The following is a 16,860-nucleotide window of genomic DNA, read 5'->3' as shown; positions in this document are numbered from 1 at the left end:
GACAGTAGTCTGACATACCTGGCAAGCTTGGTGACCTTTTACACACAGATTGAGATTAGGATAGAGACAATAGCGTTTTCTAATATTTAAGGCAATAGTAAAATAGATTGTTGAAACTGGGTCTTCTTTGTTGGCTCTTTTGAAGAAACAAAGACAGGTGTGGTTTAAAATTTCTGGACAAAACCAGTCTGGATGCTGGCTATTGTCCTGGCCAGTTGGTCTTGAATTGATCCGTAGGTCTGGAGATAAGGGTGTTGATCTTACTCTTAGATTCAACAAGTTCCAGCCCTAATCCTGCTGAGGTTTGTCCTTCCTTCTCCTCTTCTCTCACCACCACTTGAGCAAAACAAATTTATGAGTCCCTACCACAATGGAGGCGAGTAGAGACCTGAGGTGTGGATGTTTTGGATACAGATATTGGGATAGAATTATTAAAAACTATTTTGGGGAGAAAACTTGTGAGTGTTCTAACAATTTATAGACAGATACTGCCGCCACCTCAAATCAATATTTGATATATGACAGCAGCCTGAAAAACAATTTTCTTTGGCTGTGTCATGTGATGCCAACTAGGTCAAACAGATTAAAAGTATTAATATTCTATTAGTTTTGGACAACACTTTGTATGTTATATGTGTTTTTATTTTCAACTTATTGTCTAAAGAATAATTCTTCTGAGTAAGTATCCTACTACATTAGCCTTTTTTGAAGGATCACTTGAAAACTTTTAAGTAATACATGCTATGTTAACATTCTTGAAGAGATCACTAGATATACATTTACTCTCAGTGTTCTACTGTTTTAACCCTTTGTTAGGGTTACCAAAAAAAAAAAACTTATCTTTAGCCTTCATTATTATCTTTAAAGTTATTGTTTGCCTTCTCTTGGCTATATTAATAATAATATATGCATGTATTTTATTTTTTCTCAGTATCTATCCACATGCCATTTATTTTGGTATGACAATTTTTAAAGTCCATACCCATGTGTTAAATACAAATTTTGCAGCTTCCAGTTGAACTTGACTTGGCTTTCAATCTCCATTTTGTCAAAGGTAGAAAATTCAATTTTCCCACTTAGTAAATAGTAGATTGCTTATCTCAGTCTTTATGTGGTAAATTCACACTCAGTTCTAGAATTCCCCTTTTCCATATTGCTCTCCCCAGGGATTACCAAAGGCCTGTGAAATTATACATTAGTTAGGAATTGGAAGGAAGAAAAGTTTAGTGTCCCCTGAAGCATAAATCTGCAGTGTGCTCTGTACCTGCTGGAGATACCCATTGTCTTACCACAGCCTGTGGCTCCTTTAATGTATGTTGGAATTACTGACAGTATTCCTTCATCCCATATCTTCCCATTGGCTGTACATATTTTGAACATGTCTGTGCTTTTCTGGTCTGTAAGAAGCTCTTGCATCTTTCATGCACTAAGCTGCTGGCCATATTTTGTGAAGCCACCCTCAGATCTATTTACATAGAAATATACACTTACCACTACTTTTAACACACACTAAGCTGGACAGGCAAATTCAGTCTCCTCAGTTTATACACCCAAGGAGTGAGGCACACTCCCTCTATGGCTCCTACTATTTCTCTACCTCTAGAATTTAGCCTAAAATGTGGTAGTTGGCAACAATATTATACTGGCATCAAGGCTCTCTTTACTCTCTCCCTCTCCCCAAACTCCTGAATCTGGCTCAGAAAGTGTTTTACTCTTCATTCAGAATAGAGAAAAATTAGCTTTCATATCAGCAAGTATTCTTCCTAAATGTATTTTTATAATATCACATATGCTCATATTTCTTTAAAAAGACACATCTTTACCCTGGCTAGTATGGTTCAGTGGATTGAGCACTGGCCCGTGAACCAAAGGGTTGCTGGTTCAATTCCCAGTCAGAGCACATGCCTGGGTTGTGGGCTGAGAGGCAACCCATCAATGTTTCTCTCACACATTGATGTGTTTTTCTACCTCTTTCTCCCTTCCACTCTCTCTAAAAATAAGTAAATAAACTCTTTAAAGAAAACACATCTTTCTGAAAAAACTATCTCTTGCAGTAAAAAAATATTCAAGGTTATTGCTTTTCTTTTTACTTATTTACATTCTATTTAGAAACACAACAGATTTCTTTGGGTTAAGTTATTATCTGTTATTTCCCCTGATGTAACAAATGCCACTGATTTGATGAATGGAAGGCCTAAGTGCAATGAAAAAAATATAGGGAAAAATTTCAGATTTTATTTAAATAACTGGAAATACATACATAGTAAGGAAAAATAACTGGCTTTTATTAAAAATTATATAGATGCTTTAAAACAAGCATCATGGTCTTTATAGATTACCTTGGATAATATCAATGATTTCACGATAAACTTGATGATATGCATCTAATCCAAACAAAAAGTCTATATGATTGTAATAAGAAATAGTTTTATGGTAAATATGGTTTCTGATTTCAGAAAGTAAAATGTTAACATCTTCAGGATCAGCCAGTAAGTCACTCTCACCATTCCAAGTTGCAGTTGACACATTCATGTTTGTCACATTGTATAGTGGAGCAGTTGTCTAAATATAAATGAGTAAATGTAAGTGTTTTCACAAGGAATAACACTTAGAAAGTGTTATTTACTGATTCTTTAAATGTTAAATTAAAAAACTGTTTTAAAATAACCTGAATTTAAATAACTACTACTATGGAAGCAGTGAATATGAAAGAATAGCTATTATAATTTTTACTTAGAAATAAATCAGATACAAATCAAAACTAGATAGTTGGTTCTAATTCAGAGTATCCAAACATTCCACAGAAGTAAATTCAGTTTTACTTACACAGCATGAAAGTGTGTTAATCAAAATTTTCTGTGGCTGTCAATATGTTTATCAATAAATAATAAATACTGGTAGTCAAGGTCAAATCTGGTTTTATTGAATTTGATGTTTATGTTATTTCAAACTTTACATAAGCAAACTACATCCAGCATGGAGTTTAGCTAATGAATAAAAGTAGAGTGGAAAACCATACATTTTGAAACAAAAAGTTGGGTTTTAATAGTCCAGAACTTCTGTTATTATACTCATAGTACTTTTTTTTTACCAACTTTGCTTTCACTTCTACATTTTCCTAATTATTATATGCATTTATTTTAGCTTCCTCAATAGACTAGTTTTAGGGTCAAGAACTATATTACACTTTTCTTATGTAAGCAAACATAGAGCTATGTCTATTACAAACATAATATTTTTTCCTCTTGCAGGATGGTCAATTATTCTACTGCCTGTCAACTTCTCTAGGCTTCTACAAGATATTTGTTAAAATATGTAGAAAACATGGAAAAGCATAGCAGTGTTATTTACAATAGCCAAGTGCTGGAAACAGCCTAAGTGCCCATCAGTAAATAAGTGGATCAAAAAAAACTGTGGTGCATTTACACAATGGAATATTATGCAGCAGAAAGAAAGAAGGAACTCCTATTCTTCATGACAGCATGGATGGAACTGGAGAGCATTATGCTAAGTGAAATAAGCCAAGTGGTGAAAGACAAATACCATATGATGTCACCTATAAGTGGAACCTAATCAACAAGACAAACAAGCAAGCAAAATACCACCAGAGACATTGAAATAAAGAACAAACTTACAGTGACCAGAAGAGAGGGAAATAATGAAAAAGGAGTAGAAGGGCAAGTCAAGGAACATGTAAAAAGGACCCAATGGACATAGACAATGGTGTGGGGCGGGGGAGATTGAATGTGGGAGGTGGGAGCAGGTAGGGCAGGGGAGAGTAATGAGGGGGAGAATGGGGACAACTATGATTGGATGACAATAAAAATTTTTTTCAATTAAAAAATAAAATAATATGTAAAAAAAGAAAACATGGAAATGCCACTTTGACTGGATGTGACAATATGAATCAAAAGCAAAATGATCTTTATCTACTGCCCCTTCTTACTGTGTTGTTGTACTCTTGGGCTTTACAGATGAGCCTTTATCTATAGCAAGATATTCTGAATTGATCATGGACAGAGTTTTTAGTTTACATATAATTATGTACCTGATTAAAATGAACCAAGTTCAGAACAGGACTGCCCCAGTCAAAAGCTTTCAAGTAACTAGAATTGAAAAGCTGGAAGAAAAAAAAAAAGCAAGACTATATTCATTTTTTTCATCACAGTGGCAGTAGAGACAAATTAGGAATGCATTGTACATGTGGCCTTTTTTTTACTGGGTTTGTTGGTATATGTGCAGGTGACCTTCATTGCTCCTCCCTTCCTTTGCATAGGATTATGGGTGGAGGAGGTAGGAGTTGGGGGCCAGAGGACTCTACAGAATATGAATCTTTCTTCTTCATTTAAATGCACATCACTCCAAAGCCTTTTATCTTATTAAAGAGGGGGCCTGTGTGTTTAGGGTAACATTAGGCTTCGCCAGAAATCATTAGCTTCATTCACAGATGGCAAAAGTGAGTCTCTAACACTAAGGGATCTAAGATTAACATGATACTTCCCTAAATATGCTTGCTTCACCCTTAACACTCAGATTCCCACTACCACTATGTGTTCCAAGCTTATTTGGCCCAATATGGTTATGTCCACTTTCTTCCTTGATTATGTTTTCATTACAAGAAAATGTAGAGTCTCAGGTTCCCATCTTCTCTAATACTATAAACCTTGTAAGTCTCCATACCACCATGCCCCCCACACCCATTTTATCTCTTTCCAATTGTCCCCAACTACAAAAACTCTCAATGTCATCTGGAATTCCTTCATCAGTCTAGATCTTAAAACTCTTATCTAATAGGCCTCTGTATCTTCTTGCTCTGTTGAACATCTGATTTTCCCTGAGGACACTTTTTTTGTAGCTCTTTGTTTCTACCCAAACTGGCCAAGGTTAATTATGACCTAGATATTTTTAAAACTTTGGTCAATTCTGAGATAGTTTCTCATATATGAGCAGTACTTGACACAACTGTTCATTCACTCATCCTTGAGCTCTTTCCTTTAGTTACCTTCTAGAACAGCGTTATTTCTTGGTCTTCATTTTCATTCAGTGTTTCTTTTTAGTTTTCTATGTTATACTTTTCTTTCTGACCTCATAATCTTTTCATATGTTAGCAATCAATCCTTGCTTCTTTTCTCTGTGTTCATTCTATTTGTGTTCTCATCCAGTTTCTTGGTTTTAAATGTCATTCATATTCCAAATGTTTATCTCCTTTTATAAGTTTCTTCTAAATTATGGACTCATAAAAAACTGCTTATTCAAGTTATTCAAATTCATCACTTGGATGTCTAATACTTAACAACCCCAGGAGAAAACATCTTAGCTCCCTGCCAAGCCCACTCTACCATCAGACCTCTCTTTCTCCTTTAATGGCAATTTTATCTTTTCATTGCCTAGGTCAAAAACTGTGGAGTTATCCAAGACTCTTTCTTCACACATCTTACATAATCCATCATTAAATTTTGTTGACTCCATGTTTACAATATATACATATTCAGAAATTAACCATTTTCACCAACTCTAGTAGGAACACATCAGTGCAAGCCATTATTAATTACTGTTTGGGTTTCTACAATAATCTCAGAAATTGATCACTGCCCTTACCCTTGCCCCACTACAGTCTACTCAAGTAGCAGCTAAAGTATTCTTTAAAAAATGTAAATCCTGTCACGTCACCTTCCTGCTCAAAAACCTGCAGTGGTTACCCACATCATACTGAATGCCCAAGTCCCTGCAATGGCATATGAGTTCCTTTCTGTTGCCCCATTGCGTTTCTGACTTTTCTTGTGACTCACTCTCTTAAATTGCTCACATTAGTTGTACAGACCTTTTATTTGTGCCTTTCAGAAAGGCTCGTGACTCAGGGCTTGGCATTAGCTATTTCCTTTATCTAGAATGCTCTTACCCAGGTTTTCACATTGCTAACTTGCTAACTTCCTCATCTCCTTCAAGTCTTTTCTCCAATGTCACCATCTCATTGTGGCTTGGCCTAACATTTCTACTGAAAAGTACAACCTACTACCTAGCATGCCTAATCTCCCCCCCGCCCAGTTTCCTCTCATTTTTCCATAGCTTTTAGTCCCTTCTAACATTTTAATAATTTAGTTATTTGTTATTTTTATTGTTTACTGTCTATATATCTACTACCAGGATTTAAGCTTAAGGAAGACATGAATTTATTTTTGTTCACTGATTTATACCATGAGCATAGAACAGTACAGGATGCATAGTAAGTACTCAATAAATATAGTTTCATCGAATGAATAAATGCAAAGGCTGCTCAGATTTTCCTGGTCTAGCTATAACTAGGTATAAACTAAACTTAAGGATAACTAATAAAAATAATAATTTTAATAATTTATTCTTAAACAATAACTTAATAGATTTAAACATTTTTAATAAGGAATCCTTAACCAAAATCTCAATGCCACTTTAAATTTACCTAGTGTTTATTAAATTTAAAGAACACTCATAATTATCATCCTATTTAATCTCATAATATTTTTGTTAGGTCAGAAAATTATTATTAGTTCTTCTTTTTAAATTCATAAGATTGAAGGAGATTAACTCAATACTATTGACAGTAAGGTTCAGAGAAAAGATTCAGTGCTTGCTATTGTGATCTCGAGAATAGTGTTCTTTTTGTGATATTATCCTGATTCTCAGCATTAATATGATAGTCACACTGAATATTTTTTCTTCATCAATATTTATTCAACAAATATTTTTAGTATCTACTTTTTTCCAAGAACTCTTGGCCTTGAAAATATGAAAAAAAATGAATAAAACTTGCTAATGGTCCTCATGGAGTTCACAATTTAATGGAGGAGAAAATGTAATCTTGTCAAAACTAGTCTTAATTTTGTTTGGTTTCTTAAAGAAATGGCTTTGAATCTTCAAGTCAAAAAATGGACATGCCTTAGATGGTCCCTATTCTACTGTTCTGAATTAACATTTTCTCAGCTGTGAAACTGAAAATAATTATTTTGTTCTTATTATTTCTTAGCATTATTGGGTCTAATAAATTATATTAATACATTATAAACTATAATTTTTTACAAATATGTAATAATTATTTCTATCATTCCAAATTTGTCAGTTTATAGCAGTGGCATGAATCCTAGAATGATATGATAACCCATGGATAGTATAAATAAACTTGCACTGAATTGTACTTTAAAAGTTATACCTGAGTCCAGTGGAGTATATTTTGAACAGAGGTTCCTGCTGGGTTTTGTGACATATAAATATCCATACGACTCTGAGGGAAGAAAAAATTATTTTTATTCTTAGTCCAACCACAGAAAGTGTAATCTTTGATATTTATTGAACTAAATAATTTCAGAAAAAAATAAATACATATAAAACTATATTTAAAATAAATATATAAGTATACTTATTAATTTTAGAATTTCTGCATTAAGGTAGAAGCTATTATTTTCTAAGTTATGTGGTTTATTATCCAACACTGAAAACAATCAAAAGTGATGGGACACACACAGACACACCTTTTAGTGAAAACACTAAAGAGCAGAAAAGATAGAAAGAAATTACCAGTACAAATTAAAAAAAAAAATAACTGAGAACCCAAGGAGAATAGCAAAGTACTACAGTCACTTTTTCCTTAATGTTATTTTAGAGAATTTGAAGTTTCATTTTGAGGTCTTAGCTAGTTGAGGAAAATATAAATCAGCTGAGGGCCTCCCAAGGCAGTTAGAGATTTTAAAAGAAACCTTTTCCATGATAAACTTGGGGCCCAATGTTTTACACAACTGAAAGTGAAGCTAATAAAAAAAACATAGCGGCCTCATGTCAATCTGTAATCTAGGTTTGCCTACAGTCTTTGGGAACATCAATCAATGAATAAGATATTTTTAAAAATACTGTATTTAAAACATGTATAGCTCTGTGTTTGGTATATAAGAAATAAAAGTCCTAATATTGACCCTAAAATTATTTATTTTATTTGGGAAAATAAAATATGTAATAATTAGTGTAAAGGAGGAGTTAATAAGCAGTTGGTAAAAATTGTATGAGTATAACAAAAGTCTTAAACTTTTAGAATCCAAGTCTGTCTACCTCAAAGTTTATGCTTTTCTTTCATACTGTTCTACCTTAGCTAAATTTCATACCTGATGTGGTTTGCTCATTTGAAAGCCAGAGGTAAAATATAAAGGTCAAATTTAATAAAATCAGATTTGATCTTGGTTGCTAATATTTGTCATTTATTGATAAACATATTAACAGTTAACAGCAACAGAAAATCTTTATTAACATACTTTCATGCTATATGAATAAAGCTGAAATTACATCTGTGGCATGTTTGGATACTCTGAATTAGAACAAACTAGTGACTGATAGTTTTGATTTTTATCTGATTTTGAATTAAAATTGCAATAGCTATTCTTTCATACTCATTGCTTCTAAAGTAATAATTAGTTTAGATTCAGCTTATTTTTAAAAAGCATTATAATTTATCATTTAATGAATTAGTATATAATACTTTCTAGCTATTCCCTATGAAATCTATTATTTCTAGATAAGCAAAATATGACTGAATTAGCCATAATAGACCCTCATTAATGAAAATTCTCAAGGATGAACCTCAGGAAGAAGGAATGAAAACAAAACAGTAAATATCTGGGAGTAAGAGAACATCTAATAAATAATAATAAGTGGTGATGTTTAAAAATAGGATAAAATTAAAGTTAAACAACAAAAATCAGAAAGAAGATATATAGGAGCTAAAGTGGCCCAAGATACTCAAATTATCTAAGAGGAGCATAAAAATATTGATTAACTTTATACTTTAAAATTATGCATATTTTATTTTTTTATTTCATTTATTTTATTGAAAATAATACAATATCTAACTTAAAATGCAGAAAGAAAAAATGAATAATTTTTAATTCAAAAGAAAGCAAGAAAGGATAGAAAGAGAAAGAAAGGAAGAACATATTTTTAAAAAGAGAGACCTCCAAGGGTGGAGCGGTAAGTAGAAGCTGCACTAGCCTCCTCCCACAGCCAACCTGGAATTACGACTAAACTGTAGAGAAAGCATCCTGACTCTTGAGTATTAACCTTATATCCTGCAACCTTTTCCATAATTGCTCATTAGTTCCCAGGAGCTTTTTAGTCAGCTCTTCAGCTATTCTACACAGATGTCCTATTATCTGAAAACAAAGACAATTTTATGTTTTCCTTCCCAATCTGTAGACCTTTTTATTTCCTTGCGTGCCTTACCACATTAGCAAGGACATCCTGTATGATGCTGAAGAGAAGTCGTGAGGAGAAATCCTTGCTGTGTACCTGTTCTTAGTGGAAAAGCTTCAAGTTTTTCACCACTAAGTATAATGTAAGTTGTAGTTTTTTTGTAGGTCTTTATCAAGTTGAGGCAGTGTCCCTCTATTCCTAGTTTACTGAGGGGCTTTCTTATTTTTTTTTAACATGAATAAGTGTTGTATTTTGTCAAATGCTTTTTCTACCTCTATTTATATAATCATGTGATCTTTTTCCCCTGTAAACCCATTGATGTGATGGACACATTAATTTTTGAATGTTGACCCAGACTTGCATACTTGAGATATTTTGGTCTATATTTTCTTCTAAATTTGTTCCAAATTATCTAGTTATTTATGCTCAGAGGATAATTCTAGACTCGGCTATTCACTCATAGCCAGAAGTAAAAGTCTGTATGTATTTTTGTTATGTCACCTCTTTAAAAATTTTTGCCATTTGGCTTCCTGGAGCACTTAAAATTTGTTTTCATTGCAACTCAAGGGAGTTGGAACTGGCAAGAATAAAGTTCTGATAAAACTGTTTAAAATGACCTGTGTAAAGCTTTTTAACATAATCATTCTCTACTTTACTCTTAGGTATTTGTTGTATCCTGTAATCATATTTTTTCTTGTGCCTGAAATAAGCTCCAATATAATGTTTGTCTTGGATGGCATACTCTGGATATACTAACATTCATGGTCACCATTATTTACCCTGGTGTGGGCTGAAGATTTACTCAACCAAAAACACCTTGTCTCATTCACTGTCCTGGGAAAAGAAGATTATAAGTAGCTTTTATAAATGTTCATTAATCTGTATCCATGAGTAATCTGAAATGTTTACAAAGTCTCTACATTAACTTTAATAGACAGGTCAGAATAAATCTATTCCTTAAAGGGACTCAAATCATAGCCACAAACCATAAATTACTGTACTCAGATATCTCGGGCTGTTTATAAGTGTTAGAATTTACTTTTGTAAGCCATCACTGAAGAATCATGGACTTGAACAAAGTCAAAATTCTGAATTGTTTGGAGATACATTTTCCTGGTTACTTTGGTGAGAGCTTTTGCCACTTGTTCTTCCTTGCACGACAGCTTGCTTCAGTTTTCTTATTTTGTTTTCTATTCCCGAGTGACATTGGCCTGATTCCATTCACTGCCTTGTTACACACTGCTAGATTCTTGTCAGTTATTCATGCTGACTACAGGAAAGACATTCCATGTCAGACCCTATCTTCCCCCATAGATGTTGGTAGGCTCAAGAAGACTGAATCAAACTGAACTACACTATCACTCTTTCTGTTCCCATATACAGTCTGTGTGAAATTGTTCTGCTTTAAACATTCCCAGCGCTGGATAACTCAGGACACAAACCATGTTACAACCTATGTACTGTCGACTTTTGTCCCAGAAGGGAGACCCACAAAGTTGAAGGCTAAGAAACCAAAGTAGAAGCTTCCTTTATAGTTCACAAAAAAAAAGTTTTCCAAGAAACCACAGTATAATTACAGAAAATATAGCAATGCTAAATATACTACCCAAAACACAGAATGAATAAATGAGGCAGGCAAAACTTCAGATTAAATCTATGATTATATTATTTTCATGACTGAAAGATGGTATTCTTTCAGTCAGTCCACAGTGGGTATATAATACTACATGGACACAATAATATGCAAAAGGGAGGATATGAAAACAGTCTTTTTAAAAACTCCTATGCCTTAGTTATACTGCTCACACTTTTAGGTGCAAAACCGAGAGAAATGAGTTCATTTCTTCTATTATGAAGTATTTCTTTCAAATTTATGCTATTGTATATATAGTTCTCTTGGCCTGGAATAAGACTTTGAGGTTGAATAAAACCAGCTTTTTTTGTGATATGAAAATGTATTTGGAAATTAAAAGAAAATCTCTATCTCTATTTATCTCTATCCCTATCTCTCTCTCTCTCTCTCTCTTTCTCCCCTCTCACAATGAACTCTCTCGTTGAATGAACAAATTGGTTTTCACTGAAAAGTGCTTAAAAGGTCCAGGTACATGGACAAATCAGTAGTCCAAATGCCACAATTGCTTCTGCCAGCTCTGGATTTTTTTTTTAGTTTGATACCATCATTTTTTAAAATGTATTTTATTGATTATGCTATTACAGTTGTCCCATTTTCCCCCTTCACTCCTCTCCACCATGTACACCCTCTCCCACCCACTTCCCCCCTTTAGTCATGTCCATGTGTCATACTTATAAGTTCTTTAGCTTCTACATTTCCCATATTATTTTTACCCTCCCCCTATCTATTTTCAACCTACAATCTATGCTACTTATTCTCTGTACCTTTTTCCCCTCTCTCCTCCTCCCACTCCCCTGTTGCTAACCCTCCATGTGATCTCCATTTCTGTGGTTCTGTTCCTGTTCTAGTTGTTTGCTTAGTTTCTTTTGGTTTTGCTTTAGGTGTGGTTGTTAATAATTGTGAGTTTGCTGTCCTTTGACTATATATGTTTTTTCTTTATCTTCTTTTCTTAGATAAGTCCCTTTAACATTTCATAAAATAAGGGCTTGGTGATGATAAACTCCCTTAACTTGACCTTATCTGAGAAGCACTTTATCTGCCTGTCCATTCTAAATGAAAGCTTTGCTGGATAGAGTAATCTGGGATATAGGTCCTTGTCTTTCATGACTTGGAATACTTCTTTCCAGCCCCTTCTTGCCTGCAAGGTCTCTTTTGAGAAATCGGCTGACAGTCTAATGGGAACTCCTTTGTAGGTTACTGTCCCCTTATCTCTTGCTGCTTCTAGGATTCTCTCCCTCATTTTTACCTTGGCTAATGTAATTATGATGTGCCTTGGTGTGTTTCTTCTTGGGTCCAACTTCATTGGGGCTCTCTGAGCTTTCTGGATTTCCTGGAAGTCTATTTCCTTTGCCAGAATGGGGAAGTTCTCCTTTATTATTTGTTCAAATACATGCTCAATCTGTTGCTTTTCCTCTTCCCTTTCTGGTACCCCTATAATTCGGATGTTGGAACGTTTAAAGGTGTCCTGAAGGTTCCCAAGCTTCTCCTCGTTTTTTTGAATTCTTACTTCTTCATTCTTTCCTGTTTGGTTGTTTTTTTCTTCCTTCTGGTCCTCTCTATTGTTTTGAGTCTCAGTTTCCTTCCCATCACTATTGGTTCTCCATGCATCTTCCTTCATCTCTCTTATGGTAACCTGCATTTTTTCATGTAATTTGTGCCCCAAATCAACCAATTCTGTGAACTTCCTGATCACCAGTGTTTTGAACTGTGCATCTGATAGATTGGCTATCTCTTAGTCGCTCAAAAGGATGAGTCCTGGGGCATTGATCTGTTCTTCTGTTTGAGACCTGTCTCTCTCTCTCTCCCTCTCTTTTTTTTTTTTTTTTGGTCTGGTTGCTCCTGTTACAGTGAGGGGCGGAGCCTTAGGTGTTCACCGGGGCTGGGCACCCCAGTCGCTAGATTGTGACGTTGTATGTGGGGGCGGGGGCAGGAGGGAACAATGGCGGTAGCTCCCTTCTCCCAGGACCTCAGTTCCTTTTCTGGGATCCTGGGTTGCGTGCTCTGCCCTGGTCCACAGTCGCCACCTCACTGGGTCCGCCAGCTGCTGCTGGTGTACTCAGGATCCACCCACTGCGATCTTGTGCGCCTCAGATGCCGTATGCACTCCTGGTTGCCTTAAGTGCTCAGTTTTCCCTGTTCTCCCCATGCTGAGACCCTGCACCCAGCTGCTCCTCTCCACCCCTCCTACCGGTCTGGATGAATGGGTCTATTTCAACTTCTTGGCTGTCCGACTTCCATTCAGATAAATTCTCTGTCAGTTCTAGGTGTTATTCTGCCTCTAAATTGTTGTTGTTCTAATCTTGGTTGTGTGTGGAGACACAGTGCGTCCACCTATGCCTCCATCTTGCTGGAAGTCTGGATTTTTTATTTAATGAAAAATTTTAGAATGAATACCTACATCTTTAAGAGAATCTACAGACAATCAATCCAAGTGGACTTGGTAATAGTAGCTTGAATAATGAACAGTTTCCCACTCTAGAATTTTGATGAATGCCAGAAGCATGTAAGTAACTGACAGGCACCACTTCTAATTACAAAAGGATCAACAAGGAAGATACCATGTTTGGAACCAGGATATAAGAGGAGGAGAAATGGGAAACAAGTAAATAGAAGGCAACCTAAATTCAATAAACCATAGGAAACTAACACTTAATAGCAAAGGTTAATGAAGATGCCCAACACAACAGCTGCTTTCTGTTCTTTACAAATATGGAAGCAAAACAATCCCAATATGCAAATCAACTTAGTGTCACAATATTGGCATGAACCCAGAATCAGAAGAGCAAGGAATCTAACTACTAGAACATATGGATAAATCATAAAATGACACACAAAGCATAAAATAAACTCTACTAAGAGCTGCTTTCTAAAAATTGACAAAATGTGTTTTAAATACATACAACTTGTTCTTACCATATTTAAGTTCTTCAGGTCATGTCCATACATCATGAACAAGATATCATGGCAAATCTTACCAAAAATCTTTAGTAGACATAGCTTTGAACCAATAATTCTTTTAAATGAGGTATGAGGTAAGAAGTCTCTGTTGCCCCAAAATACCTGTAAAATAAATTTACTTTATTCATATTTAGAAGAGGAAAATAATGTATCAAGAAATGATTTGGTGAGTTCACTATGTTTATAACTTAATGCAGCATCTCACAGTAGGTTAAAGCATTTAAATTAAGGACAAAACTGAGAAGCAGAATTTAGATATGATTTGACTGCTAGATTTTCATTTACACTAAGATGTTCTAAAGTACCACAGTTAGTGGTACTTTAGTACCACAGATTCTTTTCTAAAAACAAAGGCAAGAATCCAGTGTGAATGAAACAAACAAAAAAAATCAGTTCATGCATGTGGCTCTGTGTAAGCATAGTTAATTAAGACTTTATGTTTTGAAAGTAAGAATCATTGTCTTTTGGGGTGAGCAACAACATAAAGGAAATAAGTAACATACCTTGATCACTGACTTCCACTTGTATGCCATTTTAATTAAAGGGCTTTTTATGTATTTAATGGAAAAAACTGGTGCTAGGGCAAAAAATATTTTGATTCTTTCAGCTATCTTTGGTATTGTGGAAAATGTTATGAAACCTGAAAAAAAGATACAAATGAACTATTCATTTAAATATTGAAATAAACAATTAATTTATTAATTTTTTAATTTACTTATCAAATATTTCCTGATAATCCAGTATGAGAGATACATATTGGTCACAACATAATGCTAATTATTAGGATTAAAAATATGTACAGACCATAAATGATGAGAGTTCATTGATAAATCAGTCTTGTAACATCATAATTTAAAAAACAGAAAATATTGAATATTTGTATAAATGACAATGGCAAAAATGTGGTTAGTGAATTTTTCAGGTAAATGAATCTTACACTTTAGGTGAAAAATTCAATAAATGTCAAATTGTTTTAATGTTTACTGTTAATAATTTTAAAACTCTCTTGCCTTCTAGTACAGAAAATACTAAACACTACTTTATATTGTGCTGATAATTTTAAGTCATTATTATAGCAAATAGAGGTTGTTCCCTTGTAGTGATCAGCTTGCAGATATCTACTTGTATTGTTTTTTTCTCCCTGGGTTCTAAGAAGCCAAATAACCAAAAAATTATATATTATATTATGAGTCAAGAAGCTCTGGGTGACCTATCACACTTTTTTTAATTTAATAATTTTCTAAGATTCTTAGTTTCACAGAACTGAAGAGCTGATGAAAATCTGGACTAAAAGTCATACACATGGTTAATAAATGTCAGAGAGAATATCTGTGAAAATTGGGAATAGATTATTATTCAAGATACTTTTTCTAGTAGGAAGATAATCTCCATAAGAAAGTGATACTTTCAGCCAAAAAAACTCATTTAATATTAGCTTCTATTATATAATAAAGTTGTCTAATTCCAAAGTAGAAAGAGTAACTTTAAATAAGCAGGTTTACAATACCATGTAAGAAATTATGTTAGGAAACACTTTCTTTAGGTAAGTTGTTACACATTAGACAGAAGCACTAGTGTTGTAAGGAGATGAGAGTTCTTTTCTAGATGTGTTTAAGTAGAGGGAGGTTTTTCTCATTTTTGTATACAATATTTCTTAAATTCAATCTGTTCTAAATGCCAAAATATAAACAACCTTTCAAGTCTCTTACCCATAAAGCCTTAGGCTATAGTTTTAAAAAATTATGAAATTTCCGTTTGTGAAACAGGTGATAGTTATGGTATCACTTTGACTGAAAATGGATATCCAATTTTTATACAACTGGAAACAAAGCAACAAACAATCTTGTTTGTACAATCAATTCTTTGTGACCAGAGAAGGCTATGTGGAATCGAAGCAGGACACAAACTCCTAGGGCATTGCTGTGCAATGCTTGCCTCAATTCTGCCTTGTCTCACTTACAGGTCTGAAAGCTTATCTACATCCTTAAGAAGCATATGTAGAAATTTTTAAGATGTAACTAAGGAATACTGGCACCAATCTTTCTGGCCATACCAATAGTTGTACCCTGTGAGTGGCCTACATAAAATATTTCCTTTTGTCCAGTTTGCTTCACAATGAAATCAATGGAGGCTGGAAGGTCATACTTAGCCATTTCATCAAAACTACAAAAGAAAAAGAAAAACGCAACTTGTAGTAATGTTACATTAACATTTGAATGTAATAAATAGGTAGATGAGTAAAGAGGATTTCAGCTCTTGCTGGGTATGATCAAGAAGTCACATGGTATAATGCATCTACCGAATAAAGACTTCTGTGAGAGCACTAAGTCCAGGAAATGAAATTGCCCCAAAGTAATCTGACAAAGAGGGTATTTGAATGTTCCAAGGATAGTGGATTAGACTAAAATGTAGGTTACAGGGTGAAAGAGTAGTTAAAGGAAATCGGTAGTCAGTAAAGCTTACCACTGAAAAATGAGAAGCAAATTTAAAATCAAGCACTCTTGATTATAAGGTCAATTAAAAGCCCTCAGTTGAGAAAGGAGACTTTTTAAATTTCATTTAAAAGGAAAAAAATGTTTAATACACTTATAAAGTAAAATGAAACATTTCTTGATTTTATTTGTACCTGAAAGCCCAGAATTCTTTGGAATTTGTCTTTAGGTACAAGTGTTTTCTGGACCAGGTGGTCCCTCTGCTGTTCCCCATCCAAACATCATAACCAGCATCTGCCAGAATGAAGCCCAGGCTGTTGTTGGGAAGGTTGGAAATCCAGCTGCTGGCAGATGTAAGCAAACCATGTTGCAAGTATACAACAGACTTCTGAGCTAGAATAAATGCAATTTTTTAAAAATTTTGTAATTCTACATGAATATCTCATCTGAAATTCAATCTTTTAATACATTATAGTTTAAACATTTTTCAAAAGTGATATAAATAGGCTGTTAATAATGTTTAATCCCTTTCTATGTCAGAATCATTTAACAAAGTTCAGTGCTGAATTTCTTTCAAATAACCAAGTGAGCAATCAGGTCATGTCCCACTTAAACATATAAACTTTAAGG

The 16,860-nt window shown here is 34.2% G+C and overlaps 1 protein-coding gene across 1 annotated transcript in view; it reads right to left on the bottom strand.

The window, feature by feature from the left end:
• The window catches only part of LOC114497078 (lipase member K), a 92,877-nt gene extending 76,229 nt beyond the window's left edge, over positions 1–16,648 (bottom strand). Inside the window, exons 1-5 of the mRNA XM_036026960.1 lie at positions 16,425–16,648; positions 15,852–15,961; positions 14,302–14,438; positions 13,754–13,900; positions 7,184–7,255 (exon numbers count right to left, since the gene is read on the bottom strand). Coding sequence (XP_035882853.1) covers positions 7,184–7,255; positions 13,754–13,900; positions 14,302–14,438; positions 15,852–15,961; positions 16,425–16,504 — 546 coding nt within the window. The 5' untranslated portion in view covers positions 16,505–16,648. The remainder of the gene's footprint in view (positions 1–7,183; positions 7,256–13,753; positions 13,901–14,301; positions 14,439–15,851; positions 15,962–16,424) is intronic.
• Positions 16,649–16,860: the final 212 nt, after the last annotated feature.

Source organism: Phyllostomus discolor, chromosome 5, assembly GCF_004126475.2.
Source record: "Phyllostomus discolor isolate MPI-MPIP mPhyDis1 chromosome 5, mPhyDis1.pri.v3, whole genome shotgun sequence".
Taxonomy (NCBI): domain Eukaryota; kingdom Metazoa; phylum Chordata; class Mammalia; order Chiroptera; family Phyllostomidae; genus Phyllostomus; species Phyllostomus discolor.
This window is presented reverse-complemented; position numbering and strand designations above follow the sequence as displayed.